The 22,952-nt window shown below is 33.6% G+C and overlaps 1 protein-coding gene across 1 annotated transcript; it reads right to left on the reverse strand.

Moving 5' to 3' along the window:
- Positions 1 to 15,910: 15,910 nt before the first annotated feature.
- On the reverse strand, positions 15,911 to 17,667 carry LOC132031314 (ethylene-responsive transcription factor ERF027-like). The gene is made up of 2 exons (XM_059421228.1): positions 16,650 to 17,667; positions 15,911 to 16,153 (listed from the first exon to the last, which is right to left on the reverse strand). Exons 1-2 carry the CDS (start codon positions 17,074 to 17,076, stop codon positions 15,969 to 15,971), a joined length of 612 nt encoding a protein of 203 aa, XP_059277211.1. The 5' UTR covers positions 17,077 to 17,667; the 3' UTR covers positions 15,911 to 15,968.
- Positions 17,668 to 22,952: the final 5,285 nt, after the last annotated feature.

A 22,952-nucleotide genomic window follows, 5' to 3' on the forward strand; every position in this document is an offset into this window, starting at 1 on the left:
TAAGTTTTAATTTGGAAATCATCGTGGTTTTATCAAGCCTAGCATACAATAACCATGGACAACCATCCTTGCACCTCACCCTAACCCTCGTAGGCTCATTCACCCACTTTTCTACTTTAACCCTTTTCCTAACATATTTTATTCTTGCTCTCCTAAACTCATCAACATCTTTAAAGACCATACCCAATTGCCATACAACTTTCTTGGCGGTGGGGTCATGAATGATTTTGTTCTTATCATTCTTCCTTCTTGTAAACCTTTGTCTTCTTGGCATTTACCCTGACCGATTCAATGTCCTCTTCATCATCCCAACCCTCATCCTCATCTATTTCAAAGCTATCATCAACGTAACTATCAATGTAAGGTTCATCACCTCCTAACCTACCCTCAAGACTAACCTTACCTATTCTAGTTTCATCAAATCCTAGATCCACACCACCACTCCGCCGGAACCTCTTCACCGTCGAGTTTTGCCCTCTCACTTCTTTTTCTCCTTCCAAATTCAATCCTCCTTTCGACCCAACTCTCTTACCTCATCCCCGGCCCATCACTTGCATATTCATCCTCACCTTCCCCTTCTATGTCATCTACAGATTGTTCACTATCATCGGTTGAGAAATCGAACCCTCATCTAAGGAATCGATCCAACCTGACCTACATCTTTAAGATCTTCATGAACAGTGTAGAAGAGGAAGGTCCCGTCGTATTTTCGGCAGTAGGCCCATCGCACAAGAGAAAAGAGGAATGGGGTGTTGTTTCTTCGTGAGCAACAGCAGGTGTAGGATAGGTAGGAGGTGTTTTTTACGGAACAGAAAAATTTGAAGTAAAAAGGAATGGGTGGTGTGTTTTCAGCGAGCAACGACGGTGTATAGGAGGTAGGAGGAGGTGTTTTTTCACAAGTTTGAGTAGAAAAGGACAAAGGTGCATTAGGACAATTTAAGGGCTCCTCAACAACCCTTTCATTACTACATCTTTCATCTGACCCCTATGTCGTGACCCGCCTTTATTAAAGGGGAACAAGATTCCTCCCTATCCTCGTGACTAACATATTCTAATAAAGGTGGTCAACAATCGCTTCATCAACCATGTGCTTGACAAAACCTCCACAGTGTCACCATCATTCAAACCGATTACCATATTTAAAATAACCTCATCACTATCAACATCTACCAAAATGCCACAATGAGGTGGCTTAATACGAATGTGCAAGTAGTTGTGTATCCTAATTCTTTAATAAAGTCTCTGAACTCAAAAAAGACAACATATCAACATCGACATTGAATATATCGGTAACTTCCCCACCTTCTCTATATTGGCTCCCCATTATTTAAGTGTAACACACCTCCATATACCATCTTAAGGTTACATACACAAAATCGATAACATGTACTACCTAAATACAAAATAAAAAAACAAAGAATACCAAGTAATTCAACTTAATGTCAAACGGAATCAAAAAAATGATAATAATATGCACGATGAATCGAAAACCCTAGACTACATCGTTTTTTGAAAAAAAAAAAATCAAACAATATGCACAATATGATAATAAATGTGCGATTACGATTAGGGAACTATGAAAATTTGTTTTTTATAGTCCGGATTTCAAACAATATGCACAAAATCCTAGTATCATTTTTTGAAAGAAAAAAAAAATGAAACTAACCCTTTCCTAGATGAACAACAATGAACAACAACGAGAACAAAGAACGAAAATATGTACGTGAGAAAATGAAAACAAAGATTGGGGTTGAAAATGGTGTTTATCGTGAAATTTGGATGGCCGTTACGTTTTTGTGAAGAAGAGAATTGGGATGGTGTTTAATTTAGGGCTACGGGTCAAGTTGCAGTCAAAAAAGGGAGCTCAAATTAAATATGTGACACGTGGGCAAGCGCGTGTAGACAAGCGCCATTTAATAATTGGGGGTTGGCATATTGGGATCGCCACATCAGGCAAAAAAAAAAGATTTAATACTGAAAAAAAAATTTCAGGGGGGTAATAGGTCCAACGCAAAGGTTAGGTGTGTAGTTGGCATTTTGGTCAAACGTTGGGGGGTATTTTGACTATTATCTCCTAGTTCGACTATGTTTGGTTCGATATTCCGAGTTTGCTAGTTGATATGGTGGAGGCTATGGTGATGATTCCCCCAAGAATAAGCTCTTTATACTATCACAGGATTATTCACCAGGACACTCTGACACTAAATGTCTCTGGAGATATTGAAAAACAAAGACGACTTTAGAATCTAAAGTTAATGAGTTTAGAAAGTGTGACTTTATTGTATGCATACAGTAATATCTTTTTCATATGTATAAATAAGTCGAACCGAAAGTATACTATTGAGTTCAATTGAATTAACAATGGAACGACCAGAGTTGTGTAACGAACATCTTCTGGCATAGCAACATCATATAAGCTTATACGCCAATTTCATATATTATTTTATACACTTACACTAAAATAGGGGTGAAGTGGTGTTTCTCAATTTCGTACCCTTTCAAAATTTGCTAAAAGTTTGCTTAAACTACATGAATTATTATGATGGGCCTGGTTTACTAGATGTCCCTGTCGCGTAACTGAGTGAAAGTAAAGAGCACATGATTTTCACCGGTCCGGAACTTTTTTAACCCAAAAAATAACTTTTGGAACCAAACTAACCCTTTAAAAAAAAAAAAAAGAACCAAACTAGGCTTCACCCACAAAATCTGTGCGTGAAAGAGGGCACCTTTTTATAAGCTATCAAAATCACATTTTTTTCATACTTTGGGCAAAGATTAGTCATGTTTTAAAACCCCGAAATATCAATCTTTTATATAGAACTTAATATATTTTTTTGCATACAATAACGTCGGCTCATTACATCAAGTATACCTAAACGTTTGGATCGTCGTTTTAGGGGTTGTAAAGTGCAGCAAAGTAAGTTTTGTTTGCTTGGAAACTTATCATCTTTGTTCTTTGGAAATCAAACTCAAAATTAAGCTTTTTTCCGTACTTTGACCGAAGATTAGTCTCGTTTCAAAACACCGGAATATAAATATTTTATATAGAACTTCATATTTTTTTTAGCGTAAAATAATGTCGGCTCATTACATCAAGTATACATATATGTTTGGATCGTCGTTTTAGGGGTTATAAAGTGCCTCGAAGTAAGTTTGAAAACTTGTTATCTTAAGTTTTTTTCGTACTTGACCGAAGATTAGTCACGTTTCAAAACGTCGGAATATAAATATTTTATATAGAACTTAATATTTTTTTTTAGCGTACAATAATATCGGCTCATTACATCAAGTATACATATGCCTCTTCACTCACGTAAATAAAAAATAAGCATAGGTAGAAAATTAGTTGTAAATTGTTGAAACTTTAAATGGTCATAACTTTACACTTGGATGTCCGATTTACGCGATTTTTTTTTTTTTTGAACTAGGGTATTTTTTTGAGATCTTCGTGGCCGAGCTGATTTTCGAAAAAATGCCCGTTATCCCATTCAATTTGAATTTTGCCCCAAATTTGTGCAAAAATTTCATTCTTCTTTAGTAAAAATCTAATGATAAAAAATCTATTTCGAGATGCTAATCCCGTGGTAATGATGTTTTGAATGTCAATTTCGAGATTCGAAATTCAATTTATGAAAACGATTTAGGTAGCATTAGTGAACATTATAAAAAAATAAAAAGTGTCTACTTTGTTGCTTTCACCAATTTGGCTTGGTGGTTTAGCCTCTCTTTTTTACTTACTTCTTTTTTATGCCAACATGGGATCAAACCTTGGTGGGAGCATTGAATGAGATATATTATACCTTTATTGAACCTTGCGTATTGGATGAATTATTTTTGAATATAATATTTTTATTTCAAAATACTTAAATTAAAACCCTATAAAATATGACACTTAGATCTAAAGATGAAAAGTTTCCAAGCAAACAAAACTTATTTCGCGGCACTTTACAACCCCTAAAACGGTGATCCAAACGTTTAGGTATACTTGATGTAATGAGCCGACGTTATTGTACGCAAAAAAATATATTAAGTTCTATATAAAATATTGATATTTCGGGATTTTGAAACATGACTAATCTTTGCCCTCTTTCACGCACAGAATCTGTGCGTGAAGCCTAGTTTGGTTCTTTTTTTTTTTTTTAAAGGGTTAGTTTGGTTCCAAAAGTTATTTTTTGGGTTAAAAAAGTTCCGGCCTCTGATTTTCACATGAAAAATCATCCTGGCTCAAGGTGTAAAAATTACGATTCACACTCTTGTGAGATTTAAATTAAGTCTTCCACTAAAATATGGTAATATTTATTCATATCATGTGTTTACATAAAATCATGTAAATTTGAAATAGCTAAATGATTTGATAAGGTGAAAATACATATTAATTACCTATGATTAAGTGTTAAAATCCACATGCAAGCACATATGATACATTTAATGGCTTTGTATAAATACCGAATGCGGATAAATTTTTACCATAATTAGCCACGTTCAGATCACATTAATTATGATCCTAATTAAGAGCTTACCCCAAGTCCATCACCATAACAAACATGACCTACACTCCTATGGGATTCAGGCTAACTCTTCCACTAAAACAATTAGCCAAGTGCAAAATGCGTTTTTAATTGTCCGACCTTACCCCTAATTAGTCCTTCACTTAATTATTACTTGAATATTAATGTTGCTAACCCCTTCAAGCTAATCCTAGCTCGAAGTAATATTTTTCTCAACACAAAAAAAAACCTAAAAATACTTCTATGTTGTGAAAGAATTGTGGGTTAATTACTAAAACACAATCACCCACAAAAGCAAATAGAGAAGAAAAATAACACAAAATTTTAACAAGGTTTGACTGAGCCTAATTCTCAGCGTAGAAACATAGAGAATTTTCCACCATAAAAGAGAAGAAGTGTACAATATCCTGAATCCCCAACTACCACCCCTATATATATATAGATCCCAAGTAGAATCTATAAGAGAGAGATTTTCCCAATCCTACGAGAACAAATATGTTTTCCTATCAAATCTATTAGAACAATGGGTTTTCTAAATCTATAGGGATTATGGATTTCCTAAATATACAAGGAAAAAAGTCAAGACATAATTAACATTCTATAATAAGCTGATAAGGTTACACCTCGATTGATAGTCTAATACAAGAACTAAAACTAAACTCGAAACAAATTTACAACTCTATAAAAATAATAATAATTCATTTCATTCAACTAGATTCACAATATGTTCCTTGTTTTAGATATCTCAAACTTAAATGCTCACAGTTGCTTTCTATTGTTGCATAGTTTTGATGCGAGTATACAGTGAGAACGAAAGAAAAATGAACAATGGAAAAGGACATGAGAGAGAGTGCTAAGGAAAATGATGTTAAGTCGGCCACGGATGTAATTGTTAAGGTAATGTCTGATTTTCTTTAATCATTAGATTATGAATCAGACAAAGAAGAAATGGTATAAAATTAAGACGGTATTTAGTTGTAATTTATGAAACCCGAATAACCAATACGTGTATAAGTTACGAGAGAATCTATGGAGTATTACTTTATGTAGGATAAATGTATGAATAACTAAACCCCGCATAAATTAATACATAGATTCCCTCATAATTAATTTATATATTATTAGTGCCGTCATAATTCTAACCAGCTACCAAACAACCCCAATATTATATTCGGGATTCAAACTTGTGACTTACAGCCAGTGGCGGAGTCACCTTGTCCAAAGGGATATCAATCGACATCACTTCGCTGGAAAATTACACAGTTACATTACTTCGCTGGAATATTACACAATTTATTTATATATATCCTGTAGTTACTTCTTTATATTATGAATCCCTTTGTAAAAATCATGATTTTGCCTGCAACTTTTAAACATCATTTGGCACTAGACTAGAACTTTCTCTCATTTTAGTGACATTCAACAATTTATATATAATTTTTTTTTAAAATCTATATTTACCATATTTGTGCGGCAAATTTTTCTGATGAAGAAGATTCAATTTTCCCCTCTTCCGCGCTGCCTGGCAATATGTACTCATCTGTTTCATAATAAGTGATGTTTTTAGCTTTGTACATACTTTAAAAAATTGTTTACCTAATTAAATTTTACCTCTTTCTACATTAACTCTTTCCTAGAAAAGCTAACTTAATAATTCTTGATTATGTTAATAAAGGTAATTTTGGAAGAATAAAATCAATTTCTTCTTGAAATCTTAAAGCACCACTTATATTTAAACAAAAGGAAAAGCCTAAAATACCACTTATTATAAAACGGAGAGAGTACCTTTTACCTATCCCCTCTTCATTCTTTTCCTCGACGTATGTCTATTTTGTCTTAAATGTAATTCATTTGGTGTCAGAAATTAACGAGTCTGATTCATTCGAGTTCGTGTCGTATAATGTTCTATCAGAGGTTTTCCTGCTTTTTTCCAAAGAAAGATTACATTTTGAAAATTTAAATCTTAGATCTCAAATTGACAGTGGAAGAACAATTATTATGTCCATTTATTATTATAACTTCACACAACTTTGAATAACCAGATTTTTAAGTTCACAACTTTGACTGATCAATAAGTCTTCTATTTCAACTTTTGTGAAGCATAATATCTCAACGCTGATTTATTTTAATTTGATAAACGGATCACATGCTACTGATTATTTTCCGTGGTTATTTTCTTGATAGTATAATAAAAGGAAAACAAACAATTCTTTAGCTTGTGCCATGTCGACAAAATCTAAAGGATTAAACATCCTCATACAAAATTTAAAAGAACTAATAACAAGCCCCTCGATGTAGAGGTGACAAATGGATGGGTTAGGTTAAATTTTGGGTGGATCAAAACAGATCAAATCAATAAATGAATCATAACTCAATCCGCTCAAAATTCAATTTTGACTGATAATGCTACCTTCATCTTCAATACTATTCAACACCATTCAATAAATTTTACTTTTTGTATTTGTAAGCATATGTGATCTCACTAAAGAAGTAAAATTTTCGAACTTTAAAATAATAGCTAGAGAGGAAATGTTGGTGAGGAATATATTATTGTGAGATATGTTTAAATATAAAGTAAGACCTAATAAATGCTTCAGTTAAAAAAAAAAAAAAATTTGGCACCAAAGTTACATAAATTATACCAATTTAAGAACAAATAATTTAAAAGGTACTTTCCCAATTCATATTATATGATGTTTTTAGTTTGGCCACACCCTTTAAAAAACACTCACCCCTAGACTAAAATATCTTTAATTAAATGGTATCAATTTAATATTTCTTACTTACGTAACAATTCACTTATCGGAAATAAGGGTAAATTTTTTTAAAAAAAATAATACCTGCTTAGTTATATAAATAATTATTTATTTTAAACTAAATATAAAAATTAAAAACCACCATATAATATGGATTAGAAGAATAATCTAATAAGCACCAAGAAGAGATTTTTAAAAAAGTTACACAACACACCAATTATAAAAGCCCATATGGGAAGTGGCCTTTAGTAATGAATTAGACAAACATAAAAAAATGAAAATATGCAAGGACACCCACATGTAAGATTCCTATAGGGTGCTTTGAGATGTGGACTACAAAAAACCCATATTGACACTTATATATAGTAGTAATAGTAATATGGATGAGCGAAGTTGTCTTGTAGCAACACAAAAATAATAATCTACACTTTTCTTAACTGCTAAAAAGAATGATATATTTTTATGTTTAGAAATCATTTAACTTGAAACTTCCTCTTTTACCTTTAATGAAATGATTTAAATCCACACAAATATCTATGACTTGTTTTATGACTTTTTTAGTGCTTTTTGTGTTCAATTTAAATCGTTATTTATTTTTTTAAAATTTATCTTCTTTAAATTTTCTACTAAGCGTCATTTTACCATTTTCTCGACTTATTATCATTATTTAAATGTCCTTTTTTTTTTTTTTTTTTTTATTGTCTACTTGCTTAACCCCACCTTCATTTTTTTTTTAATTAACTATTATAGAAGAGTGGGTGGACGACGATCCCATGCCCAACCCACTCTTCTATAATAGTAGAAAAGAAATATGGATGTTATGAGATTATAAAAAGCAAAACCAAGCACCTTCTAGATATGTTGTTCTCATTCGTTGCAAGTGAAGTTTTAAATTTTTTCAATTTTATTCCTTTAATAACTTTCTACGTTACAAAAGTTTTTGGAAAATATTCTTCAATAGTGGCTCGTGTTTTTTGTTTTCAAATAACATTATTGTTGAAGAAACTATTACTACGACTTTGAGCCTTTCAAAACTAGATTTTCATAAGTTCGTGATTTCTAATTTTCAGTTGATTCAAGTAATGTAACCCCACATAATTAGGAACCCTGATGACCTGCACTCCTTAAAAAAATATTAACAGACGAAGAAACGCAGGTCATGCGGGGTTCCTAATTATTTATTTTTTCATTAATATTTCTTTTCTACTTAAAAAGAAAAAGAAATTTTATTTCGTTGAGATTGAAGATCGAAGAAGTGGTGTAGCTTAGATCCAAAACTAGGACCTGATAATCATTTTATATTACAACGGGTTACATTTTGATCCAGCGAGTTACATTAAATCGATCCGTTTTGACTCAATTGATTGATGTGTCATTTTGAGTTTAAACTGTTGGATCAACTCAATAAACAGATAGGACATAATTCCGTAGAAACACCAAACGAGTTGAGCGGGTTTGAATTAATTTTCCCAATCCTATATATCTAGGAGTTTATCACATGCATGAATATAACATACGGTTGCTACTAATAATGTCCATCTTCTTGGAATTTGATAAGCTATAAGTGGATGTTATCATCTAGTACATTTTTGATGTGGCAACTTCGAATGTGGACACACTGAAATTAAATTTCCTTAAATTTGAAGTTAACGTTGAGCGATGCAACTTTTCCTTATTGGGTAAGCTACGTGCACTGGATATTTATTGTAAATCATATCAATTTACTATTATAGTTAAATCGTAAATTAAAGTGAAAACATTTAATTAAGTTAACTATGATTAAGTAATAATTAAGGGGGTGGATGTTGTTGAAATATTAGTCTGGTTTTTTCTTCTACTAGTTGACCTAGTCTTTAGGAATTAATTCTGTTTTTTTTTTTTTTTTTTTTTTTTTTTGAATCAGTCCAGGTTGTTATGAATTTTAGGGATAAGTTGAGTAAGAACGTGTTTTGTTTCTTTTACAGGAGTCATGTGTTTTTTAGGCTTTTTAGGAGTTTATTTCTTTTGATATAAATTGACTAGTATAGGCCCCATTTTTGGTATGTTCTGTTACATATTTGCCTATATATTAGGCTTGAACCTTTGAATGAAAGCATCAGTTTTTCCAGCCATTGTTTTCTTCACTCTTTACGTCTATCTCTTATATTTCTTCTTCTTTAGCTTGCAACAGTGGTATCAAGAGCTAGGTTACCCTAAGAGGGAAAACAAGTGAGGCAGCCAAAATTTCTTTCATCTCTTTTTACATTTAACCAATGGCTACAGAAAATAATTTTGTGCAAGCAAATTATTCACGCTTTGATGGTCACTATGATCATTGGAGCATGTTAATGGAGAATTTCATGCGGTCCAAGGAGTATTGGCAGGTCATCGAAAATGGAATTCGACAAGACAAGAACTCAGCACAACTTTGACAATTCACAAAAAGAAGAACTCGAAGCTAAAAGCTAAAAGACAAGCAAAGAACTATCTCTTCGTGCAATTGATCGTCCCATCTTGGAAACAATTCTTTGCAAAGAAACTTCCAAAGATATTTGGGATTCCATGAAGAAGAAGTATCAGAAGCTCTTCACAAGGGTGAAGCGTGCGCAACTTCAAGCTTTGAGAAAGGATTTTGAAACACTAGAGATGAAGGAAGGAGAATCACACACCAATTATTGTCTAGAACAATGGAAATCACCAACAAAATGCGTTTCCACGGTGAGAAGATAGAACGATGTTGCCATTGTGGAGAAGATTTTGCGCTCACACCAAAATATAATTATGTAGTACCGCTCAATTGAAGAGTCAAAAGATATAGATGCACTATCTCTTAATGAATTGCAAAGTTCTCTACTGGTTCATGAACAGAAGATGAACAAAAGTTCCACGGTACAGGAGCAAGCATTGATGGCTTCTACTAATACTCATTCCGATAACCATAGAGGAAGGGGTAGAGGCCGAGCAAGAGGAAGAAGAGATCGTGGAGGCAGAGATTTTAGCAGAAATTTCAAAGCCAACACTGATCAATTTCAAGGCAAAGGCAAAGGTCGAGACCATGACAAATCCAAGGTGAATGCTATTGATGTCACACATTTGGTCATTATGCATCGATTGTTATACTAGGCATGTTCTAATGATAAAGAAAAGGAAGAAAGTGCCAATTTAGTCGAAAATAAGGAAGTAGAAACTTTGTTAATGGCTGTCCAAGATGGAATAAAACATGAGTCGGATATTTGGTATATAGATACTGGATGTAGTAACCACATGTGTGGAAGTAAATTTTCTTTTTCATCTCTAAATGAAAATTTCCATTCCACTGTGGCATTTGGTGATTGTTCTACTATTGAAGTGATGGGGAAAGGTGATATCAAGATTAAAACCAAGAATGGTTTTGTTGAAACAATCTCTAATTTGTTGTATGTTCCTGACTTAAAAAGCAACTTACTTGGTCATCACTATTAAGAAGGGTGAGTGTGAAATTTATGATCCTGTGAGAGGAGCTATTGCAGTAGTTCAAATGAGCTCCAACAGATTATTTCCGCTAAAGATTGATGGTATTCAATCTTGTTTGATGGCTGAAGTCAAGGATTCCTCATGGTTGTGGCATTTTCATTATGGCCATTTGAGTTTTGGAGGATTGAAGACACTCCACCAAAAAAACATGGTCACAGGGCTTCCTCAAATCACTGTTCCATCCAAAATCTGTGAAGAATGTGTTGTTAGCAAACAACCTCGCTCTCAATTTCCTAAAGGAAAGTCATGGAGAGCAAATGATGTTTTGGAGCTTGTGCATTCAGATCTTTGTGGTCCAGTAAACCCAACATCCAATGGATGTAAAAGATATTTAATCACTTTTACCGATGATTTTTCAAGGAAAACTTGGGTTTATTTTTTGCAAGAGAAATCTGAAGTTTTTTCAACATTTAAAAGCTTCAAAGTTCATGTGGAAAACGAAGCAGGAAAAAATATCAAGACTCTCCGAACAGATCGTGGTGGCGAATATTGTTCGAAAGAATTTGAAGGTTTTTGTATAGATCATGGCATTCGGAGAGAGCTTACAGCTGCGTATACACCACAACAGAATGGTGTATCGGAGAAAAAAAATAGAACCATCCTCAACATGGTGAGAAGTTTGTTGGCAAGAGGAAGAGTTCCAAAAACTTTCTGGGCCGAGGCAGTAAATTGGAGTATTCATATTTTAAACGAAGCTAACTTTTTTTAACTTCAAAATATGACACGGAGGAGGCATGGAATGGGAGAAAACCAACAGTAGATCATTTTAGAATTTTTGGATGCATCGCATATGCTCATGTCGCAGATCAAAAGAGGAAGAAATTTGATGACAAGGCTGAAAAATGTGTTTTTCTTGGTGTAAGTGAATTTTCCAAAGCATATAAATTGTTCAATCCATTGACAAGGAAGATTGTTATCAGTAGGGATGTTGTTTTTGATGAGGAGAACATTTGGGATTGGAATGGGCAGCAGCTTACCCAAGTACTCTATGATAGTGACGTTGAACCAGAGAAATTTTCAGCAGCTTGCACATCGAAAAATTCAGCAACTTGAGCAACAGTTGCTGTAGAAAATGACAAAACAACTCGGTCTGTTGGGCGTATTCGAAGAAGTCATGCTTGGATGGAAGATTATGAGGTAACTGAAATTGAAGATCCAATTACTCACTTTGCTTTGTTTTCAGATTGTGATCCTACGTCTTTTGAGAGTGCCGTGAAGGAAGAAAAATGGAGAAAAGCAATGGATGATGAAATTAATGCCATTGAACGAAATGATACTTGGGAGCTGTCTGATCTTCCAAATGGATAGAAAACTATTGGAGTAAAATGGGTCTTCAAAACGAAGTTGAAGGAAAACGGTGAAGTTGACAAGTACAAGGCACGTTTAGTGGCTAAGGGGTACAAGCAAGAATACGAGATCGATTATACAGAAGTATTTTCTCCCGTTACGAGGCATGATACAATCAGATTGGTAATTGCGTTGGCGGCTCAGAAATCTTGGCCTATTTTCCAGTTAGATGTCAAGTCGGCATTCTTACATGGGTACTTGGAGGAACAGGTATTTGTTGAACAACCCCCAGGTTATGTTAAAATTGGAAATGAGCATAAGGTTTACAAATTGAAAAAGACCCTTTATGGACTAAAACAAGCTCCCCGAGCTTGGTATAGTCGCAGGTATTTTCTAAAAGTTGGTTTTTTCTAAATGTCACTTTATGAGCATACTTTTTGTTAAGATTGGGATCGAGGAAAATGCTCATTATTTGTTTGTATGTTGATGATCTTATATTTCTTGGAAATTGTGGTGTGATGATTTGAAGAATTCAAGAAGTCAATGATGGATGAGTTTGAAATGTCCGATCTCGGATTAATGCATTACTTTCTTGGCATAGAAGTAGTGCAATCTGATGATGGGATCTTCATTTCTCAGAAGAAATATATAGGAGAAATTCTGGACAGATTTCGTATGAGGGATTGTAATCCTGTTAACACTCCTACAGAGCTTGGTTTGAAGCTACACAAAGATCCTACTGGGAAGAAGGTTGACAGCACACTTTACAAACAGGTTGTAGGCAGTTTGATGTATCTCAATGCAACAAGGCCGGACATAATGTACTCTGTGAGTTTAATCAGTAGGTATATGGAGAATCCCACAGAAATGCATTTGTCGGTAGCGAAGAGAATTCTCCGTTACTTGCAAGGAACGAGAGACTTTGGGATATTTTATAAGAAGAATAAAAAGTCCAATTTGCTCGGTTATCTTGACAAATGACATTATCTTTGATCCGGATGATAGAAAAATCACTTCGAGGTTACGCTTTTATGTTCGGGTTCGGTGCTATTTCATGGTCAGCTAGAAGCAACCAATTGTCACGTTGTCTAGTACGGAAGCCGAGTTTGTTGCTGCGACTGCTTATGCTTGTCAAGCTATTTGGTTGAGGAGACTTCTAGAGGAGTTGAAATTCAAGCAACCAGGAGCTACCAAGATCTTTTGTGACAACAATTCAGCAATCCAACTATCCAAGAGTCTAGTGCTACATGGAAGAAGCAAGCACATTGATGTGAAATTTTATTTCTTAAGAGATCTTAGCAATAATGAAACAATTGAATTGATCTATTGCAGGAGTGAAGATCAGGTTGCGGATATTTTCACCAAGGCCTTGAAGATGGAGTCATTCATGAAACTTAGAAGTCTAGGTGTACGCAATTAAATATGTAAATTCACCGATTGTTAGCAAACATCGAGGGACCGTTGAAATATTAGTCAGGTTTTTTCTTCTACTAGTTGACCTAGTCTTTAGGAATTAATTATGTTTTTTTTTTTTTGAATCAGTCCAGGTTGTTATGAATTTTAGGGATAAGTTGAGTAACGTGTTTTGTTTCTTTTAGGAGTCATGTGTTTTCTGGTTTTTAGGAATTTATTTGCTTTATGCATATCATGGACTGGTATGGGTCCCATTTTTTGGTATGTTCTGTTACATATTTGCCTATATATTAGGCTTGAACCTTTGAATGAAAGCATCAGTTTTTCCAGCCATTGTTTTCTTCACTCTTTACGTCTATCTTTTATATTTCTTCTTCTTTAGCTTGCAACAGATGTACTATTATAGGTACCAGGCCAGTTCAATCAAATTCATAACTTTCGACGCGAAGATAAATTTATGTGAACTTTGTTTACTAAAATAGCACTAAATAATAGACATCAACTCATAACTTTAAAAATATAATGAGCTCAACATTATAAATCTTAAAACATTGAACTCATAGAGTTTAAATAGTGAATTCTCCTCATGAACTAACGAGAGTATATATAAATATATGTGTCATGTTTTCATCGAGTTGGAATTAGTTGAATTCTGCATATCATTTGGTAGTTCACAAGACAGAAATATCTGGGAAATTATTTAATTTACATACATTGACATGACAGGACTATGAAACTTCTTAATGCTATCGGTCTAAGTTCTAACAACCGATTATAACAGATCATCTTTTCCAAGTTACCAACCAAGTAGGTCATGACATTTAAGAATTCTAATTGTATAAATTGTTTTACATTGTTATACAGAAAACTACACGAATCGATATTATTGATTCTAGCTAACAAGAGAATAGATAAATGAATCTTTAAGATGGGACAATCGTTACTACAAAGAGAAAAAAGAAGCTAGAATTAGTCAATTAGCTACGCATTTCGTCTCTAATATAAACTCATATTTAACAATGTCCTCTGATAATTTATCACTAGAGGTGGCAATTTGAGCGCATATTTAGAAAATTAATCCGTTTAGCCCATATTTGAGCGAGTTGGGTCACTCATATTTCAGGTGGGTAAATATGAGTTTCAAGTCTCTTTTTAACCCATAAAAATATGGGCAAATATGGAAATATGTGTATCCATATAAGAACTCACTAGACCCAATAACAACTCATTTCAAAAATGTTTTTTTTTTTTTTTTTTAAAATTTGAGTCACCCAAACCCCAACCCACAACACCACACCCTCCACCACTCACCCCACTACCACGACCTCCACTCCCACCCCCGAATTTTCTATTTCATATTTTATTTTACTTTTGTAAAAAATGAGAATTTTTTTTCTTACCTTCCCCCACCACCCCGCCTGCCCCCAAATTTTCTATTTCATATTAATTTATTTTACTTTTTGAAAAGATATAAAAAGTGAGAAATTTTTTCTTCCTCCCCCCCCCCTCACCCAACCCACCCCACCAAATTTTATGTTTCATATATTTTACTTCTATAAAATTTTTATAAAAAAATGGAAATTTTTTTCTTAACCACCCCCCCCCCCACCAAAAAAAAAAAAAAACCCAGACATACACACACACAATTTTTATTTCATAACATATTTTATTCTACTTTATAAAATTTTATAAAAAGTGAGAAACTTTTTCTTACTCCACACCCCACCCCCGCCGCTGAAATTTCTATTTCATAATATTAAATTATAAATATATGAAAAAATTAATTTAATTTGACAAAAGAAAAAAATTATAAATTTACACTTGTATAATATGGGCTAACCCATAACCAACCTACCCATTTATCACCCAAATTATATTTACCCACATGAAATATGGGCGGGTTGAAACTCAACCCGTTTTTGTTCAAACCATTTTCTACCTATCCAAATCCAACCAAACCCACCCATTTGCCGCCCCTAGCTAGAATCAATAAATCATCACTAATCTATTGCTAACTAGAATTAGCGATGAATTTGTTATTTAGTGCAAAATTTATCAGTCGTTAATTTATATTTTTATGTTAATGCATTTACGGTCGAACCTCTTGGTTTGGCTAGGATTGTCACTTTGGTGCGGTTTGTCGGTTTTAACTTTATGCGCTCCCTAGTTATGGCATAGCTAGAAGACGCTTGATTGTTAATAAAGACAGATTTAATGCACATCTATGAATTTAATTGAACTCATTAGTATACTAATAGCTCAAATTATTTATATATATGAAAAATATACTTATTACTTATGCAAATAAGCAAATCACATTTTTTTCCTTAACTCTTTATTGTTAATAAAGAAAGATTAAAGCAAACTCAATGAATTCAATCGAACTCATTAGCGTACTTTCAACTCAAATTATGTATACATATGAAAAGGATAATTATTACTTATGCGTGCATATAATAAAATCACACATTCTCTTTAACTTATTAACTCTAGATCCCAGATTCTCTACTTGTTAATAGCTCCAGAGACTTTCAGCATCAGAGTCTCCTGGTGAATCTTCATTGGATGAGGAGTTTATTCTTGGGGGACTCACCATCATTGCTTCCGCCATATTCACAAGCAAATTGGGAAAATCAAACAATGCCTCCTCATCAACATATTCCCCCTCGGTCGTAATCATTTGCGTACTTCCTGATACTGGCGGAGCAAGAAATTCTAATATGAATTTTGTTAAAATACAAAAAATATCACACATGAAATTTGAACGGTGACATGAATTAAATACCTTTGTCGTTAGAACAGAAGATTTTCTTTTGTCAAGAAGATTCAATTGTTTATATATACTCGCTAAATTCAGTTTTATTCTTTTTTAAAAAGTACATGAAAATTGTTTAACTTTAAGTTTTTCATAGCAGGTTTTAAGACCATAAGTTCCCCAAAAAAAAAAAAAAAAAAAAAAAAAAAGTTTTGAACTCTATTCACAGTCAAATCTCGCAACAAAAAATAAAATAGGGTAGAGTATGTATCTGTATTCACTCCCTCTGTTTACTTCACGTGTCTTATTTTTTTTGAGTAAGTTTAAAAAAAGAATGTTACTTTCTATATTTAGTGGGCTCTTTAATTCGAATACCATATATGACATATAAAGTGTCATGGTGTAAACATGTCATGTATGATGAAACAAAAGGAGTACCTATTTGCATAGCATAATTTCCGGACGATGAGGATTCAATCGAACCTCCTTCATTACATGTCGTAGCTCCGCTCCTGCTTCCCGTTGACCGAACATTGTTGCCCTGCGGAGCTATTTCCGCGATGGCGGTGGCCACGGCGCGTCGTATATCCTCCGGAGACAAGGAGGAAGGGAGTTTTGGATACCAATTGACATGGTGAGGAAAGTTTAGCTTAACATTTTCACTTCCCTTTATTGCTAAGACAGCAACATCATAAGCAACAGCGGCCATTTCTGGAGTAGGGTAAGTTCCTAGCCATATTCTTGTAGTCTTACGTGGCTCTCTAATTTCAGAAACCCATTTCCCATTTCTTAAACGTATCCCACTGTATAAAGGATGTTTGGTTTTAGTTCTATTAGACTTGGTAGTGTGTGAAGGCTCAGCCATATATATGTGTGTGACAATATGTGTGTTATAAAATTTAACTTATATGCACTGACAACGTAAATTACTCTATCAGTGTGCTAAAGTTAAACCTCGATGTATATTGCGTATATAATTGTACGTGTGACGTGTGTATATTGCGTGTACAATTGTACGTGTGACGTGTCTCGTGTCTATGTGTAATGTGCTTTTTACAACCCCCTCAGTTGATAGTTGGCTCGAAGACGGATGTAACGCTATAAGGATGGGTTTGGCAGAGCCTACTAATTTTGGCTCATACTCTGTATATGTATTGAAATTTTTTGCATACATTAAACTGCGAACCCAAAAGCATAAATGGTTATAAGTTCGGTGGCAAGCAAGGGATCATCGCTAAAATCCTAGATCCGCCTCTGAATTGGCTAGATTTAGAAGTATATATGTGAAGGGGCCAGTATATATATATATATATATGTGTGTGTGAATATGTCGCGATATGTAGAATTTTAACTTACATACACTGACGATGTAATTGATTTTTACTTTGTCAGTGTATTGAAGTCAAAAATCCTATATATGAATGTGTGTGTGTGTGTTTTTGAGGGCACAATTGTATATGTTATGTGTCTTATGTGCTTCTCACTACCTATATATATGTTTGCTAAAAGGATTGAAAGCGTGGGCAATTCGTGGGTGAGTTGCTACAAAAGTTTATGAGTGTTGTTGTATTAATTGCCATGATTTCGTTCCGCCGAGTGAAACATATGTACATAAATTGCACACGTATTTTGGTGCAAATTTAGATTTAATGGCTACTCCCTCGGTTCGTAATAAGTGTTCATTTATTCTTTTTATTTTGGTTCAAAATAAGTGATCACTTACATAATAAAAAATAAATTATAGTTTTCTTTCAAGTTTATCTCTATTTAGATAAGTGAGTTTTTATGTAATCAAGAAATTAAATCAATAATTAGATAGTATTTAATTAATGGTAGTTTAGTCAAAATATATACCTACTTTTTTTTAGGAGTTAGTATTTTCTTACGCAGTGTGCAAAGGCTAAGTGGACACTTATTTTGAACTGAATGTAGTAGCTTTTATCTAATATGTCTATTTCATTGACATGCTGGCAACATTTTCTCACACAATTTACTGCTAAAGCTGTGTGATTATTTTATTCACATAGAAGAAAAAGATATAAGTTATATATATTGACAATGAAATGTATTTTTGCATCAGTGGGTCAATTTAATCGGTTGTCGCAGATTGATTCTTCTATTTTTTGAATTTATCTCTGTGCACCATCACAACAACAAAATATGCTTTTAGCGGCAATTAATTAGCGGCAATAACTTAATTGTCGCTAATTATATTCTAAAATCAATTATTACTGGCAATATCAAACTTTAGCCCTAACAATAAATGTTGCTAAAGGCTTTAGCGACCTTGGATCTAATGACATTAATCAATTGCTTGTAAATGTTTTTGTGGCAATAACTATTGCCACTAAAAGAAAAATATATTGCCACTAAAAACCTCTTTTGGTGTAGTGATCAACGTATAAAACTTAAATCCTCGGTAACGTTGTCACTCATTCAAATAAATTGGAGTACTAGACACATTTGGAGGTGCTAATGTTTTTCATTTAATTAATTTGGCTCAATTTCTTCTATTCTTTGGAAACAAAGAAACATTAATTGTATATATTATTCCACTAATATAGTTTTAATAAAAAAGACTGTATTTGAATTAGCAATGCAATAATCTTTGGCTAATGATATCAGAGACAGAGCTAGAGTTGCAGCTGAGGTTCGGGCAGAACCTAGCAGTTTTGTCCAAAACTTAGTGTTTCTGTTAAAAAATTCAATGAATATATATAAATAATTTATTCAAAATTAGTAAATTGACTTTTCTAAAATTCAGAACTCATAAGCTTAAAATTATATTGTAAATCCGCTTCTGAATGATATATAGTAGGTGATCCTTGTACAAAGTCTAAAGTTATTAACATCCTCATTCTTCTGTTGATTATACACAGACCTAAATGTAACAAAAAGTACAAGGTCTCGGTTCGTATAACATAATACTGACCATGTACTATATGCAAGAAAAACCGATATTAATAAAAATCTTGATATGCCAATTAAACAAAAATATGGCCAATGCGTTCGTAATCCCACACATAAGTACAATCAAATGTTTCTTGTGTTCCTTTGGCCCCATTTCATGTTTGATTAACGATATCGCATAAGATTATGTTTGGTGTAAGGGAGAGGTGGATCGGCTAGTATTTGAAGTTTATAGGTTCTGAAATTTGGCTCTTTTGAGTTATACTGAGTTTTAAATTAATAATAAATATAGGATTTGGACTAGTTAATCTACTAGGTTCTGTCGTATCCGTAACTTCTATTCTATTTCCATCTCTAGTGTGCAACAAAGTCCCATATAAGTAGTTGAAAAGAATGGACAGTTATATAAGAATACTTTTAATAGTGTGAGATCTTTTGAAAAAAATTAAACTGGTGTAAACTTAGCTAAAAGTAGATAATACTCCCTCTATTCTAAATTACTTATCACGTTTCGCATCTCCAAAGTTAATTTGATTAATGTTTCGAGCTAAATTCGGATTACTAATATTTTTAAAAAAGAGACTTTTTTTGTTTTAATTTATTACCAAAAGAAGTTTCCTTTTTTGTGTGTCTGATATTTTATGGATGAGAATTAACCGACAAAGTCTTTTATTTCCAACTATATACATGAATGGCTACAAGGTGTCACTTTTCAGACAATAATAGTGAAAAGAGCGATTACGAAAAGTAGTCAAATCAAACATTTATATTTCTTCTTGCTGGTCCTTCTTTTTTACTTTTTTTGTTTGGTGTCTTTTGTCAATGCCAGCATTAAAATTGGAATGCGACAAAACATCTTATAAAAGGAAGCGCTATCCCTCCTACTTATGATTTAACATTTAGCTCGATCTATCCTAAATGTCTATTTTACATCAATGGCATCAGCTGGAGCTTGCACCGAATTGCTTACTTGCGGAACTCATTTAACCCGACCCTGCATAAGTATCAATGCCCCTTCCCCTTTCACCTCTAGGAAAAACTTCTGGGATGAGCCCTTCTACTCGTACTAAAATATAATATGTTTGGTAGTTGGTTTGGAGGTGAGTTATGCAGGTATTAAATTCTGCATGAACCTACTCCTCATGGGGGATACTAAACGCGTTAGCTACTGCTCTGCACGGGTCGATACGCGCAGCGCCTAATACCATATTTGGTAGCTGTTCTGGACGTTAAATTTGGCATAAGTAATAGTACCACATTTGGTAGTTGGTTATGAGGTAAGTTATTTATGTATAAAACTAATATATATTAGTTTGGTTTGCAATTCAAGAACCTGCATACTCCCTCCGTCCCATATTACTTGTCCACTTTCTACTTTACACGCCCTTTAAGAACTTATAAATAAAAGTGTATTTTTACTACATTGCCCTTATCTCTCCCCAATTAATTACACTCTAATCAATATTGATTACTTTAAAAAATAATTAATGTTAAGGACAAAGTAGGAAAAACTTAATTAACTCTATCATGATTTTGTAAATGGACAAATATTTTGGGATGAATATTTATAATAATGTGGACAACTAATATTTGACGGAGGAAGTAAGTGTAACTAATACATGTTTAAATTATGATGAAATCTATGAATTATTTTATGCAGGATAGAAGGTGGAATAACTAATACATGAATAACTTATGTATGAGTGACTAAACCCTGCATAACAAATCTCTACATAAAATAATACATATATTTCCTCATAACTAATGCATATATCTATAAAACATTGTTTAATCTTGTTTTAGTGGATAAAAGTTATGACCCAACTAGTGGATTACAGTGAATTGTTGTTGTTGCTGCTGTAATGGACAAAAATAGGGGTGTCAAAAAAATATGAAAAACCAACCGAATCGACCGAACCTAACCGTACCGAACCGATTTATAGTGTTTTTTCAATAAAATTGTGAATTTTTATTTAAGCTTATAACCGTCCTGAACAATTAGGGTGGTCTTTTTAATTTATACAAAAAATCGAAAAATTCCAGAACCGAACCGAATAGCCTTACATGTATGAAATATATTTTATATATTACAGATATGTTAAATTGAATATATAAAACATATTTTATAAGTTCTTTCAAATATAAAAAATTTTGGCCACTAAATTTTTGGGCCTTTAGTTGATTGGATTTAGTTTCAAAAGGATACCTCATATACATAGTCATACAGTCATAGATTTAGATGATTTAAGTAGGCATTTTTAGTCATAGTTAGCACTAACAAAAGTTTACCTGCATCTTGGTCTCCTCTACTATGTTGCTTGATGTATATGTATCAAATTCAAGTTGTGGTTTCTGTGGCCTACAAGCTAATGTTTGTTTTGGCTCAATTCAACATTGTTGTCTTTGACAAGTTATTCTTCTCCCTGGTCAATACTGCGAGGATTCACGTCGCGATGATGTCATCGTTGTTGTTTCTCACATTTGACATAACACACTTCGCCTTAATTACTTTGTGTAGTTTTTAATAGCTTTTACATTAAATATTTTATAAGAAACCAATAGAAGCTTTATTTGATGGTGTACTACAAATAGGTTTGTGGAGGTCTGTGTCGTTACATTTTAATGGTGGTGTATTGTTAGGTGGCACCTTAAAACTAAAATAACCGAACCGTACTGATACCGAAGAAAAACCGAGATGATGGGACGGTCTCGAAAAGTCTAATTTTGGTTATACAAAATAAAATAACCGAAGAATTGAGACGGTATAATTTTTTTAAAATAACCGACCGAACTGTCCCATTGACACCCCTAGACAAAAGTCACAACTATTGATTAAGAAAATCTAAATGATGGTCCTATCTTAACTTGACCATCTAATGATCTAAACGATCGAGCAAAATTTAGTCGAGCTTAATTATCCACGTTCGTTGTAGTAATGAGCCAAGTTGAGTTCAATCAAGTTCTACACTATCGAGCCAAGTCGAAAGACCTGCCAAGCTCAATCGAGCTTTATTGCTACAGTATAATCGAGTCGAATCAAGCATATCAAACTCGAGTTGGTTCTTTAATTTTATTACTGCGAACACATCAATTTTTTTTTAAATTTTTTTTATAATAAACAAAGTGATTGTCATATGTAGGAATTACATTTTGGGCACCTCTACTTAAAGGGGAAAATGGTCAAATGAGCCCCCAATGTTTGATTGAAATCCCAACTACACACCTTCTCTTTGCGGGGGTCTTATTACCCCTTTGGAATACCTTAAAATGAAATATATTGCTCCTTGAGCTCTGATGTGGCAGAGAGGAGAGGTGATGTGGCAGACAGAGTATATCCGACTCTCCCAAAGAGAGAGAAACCAAAAAATGTTAAGAAATTATTGTTATAGTATTTTTTCTATTAATCAAATATATTTTTTGTTTATTTTTCTGTCTTTCTCTCTTTATCACCTCGCCGCCATTTCTCCTCCACCATTATAACCGGCGCACAACCTCAGTCATCCAAACTGCTCCATGAACATCACCACGATCTTTCTCCAGATATGCCCGTTGGAACCACGACCGTTCAAACCCGTTTTTCAAAATCTAGATTTCACATTTTGAATTTCTTAAGAGCTATGTGGAATTTTGAGAGGATGTGGTCACTGGTGGCAGCGTCGATGCCGGGAGAATCGGGGGCAGCGATCGTGAAGTCGGGGAGGGCTATGGCATATTTTTTAAATTACAGTTAGAGATATCATACATATATAGAAGGATTTTTATTCATTGACCGACGACCTCCGCCATCTTCCTCTTCAACTCCGGCAAGACAATAATAAGACAACAACTGCG

This window comes from Lycium ferocissimum, chromosome 1, assembly GCF_029784015.1.
Source record: "Lycium ferocissimum isolate CSIRO_LF1 chromosome 1, AGI_CSIRO_Lferr_CH_V1, whole genome shotgun sequence".
Classification (NCBI taxonomy): domain Eukaryota; kingdom Viridiplantae; phylum Streptophyta; class Magnoliopsida; order Solanales; family Solanaceae; genus Lycium; species Lycium ferocissimum.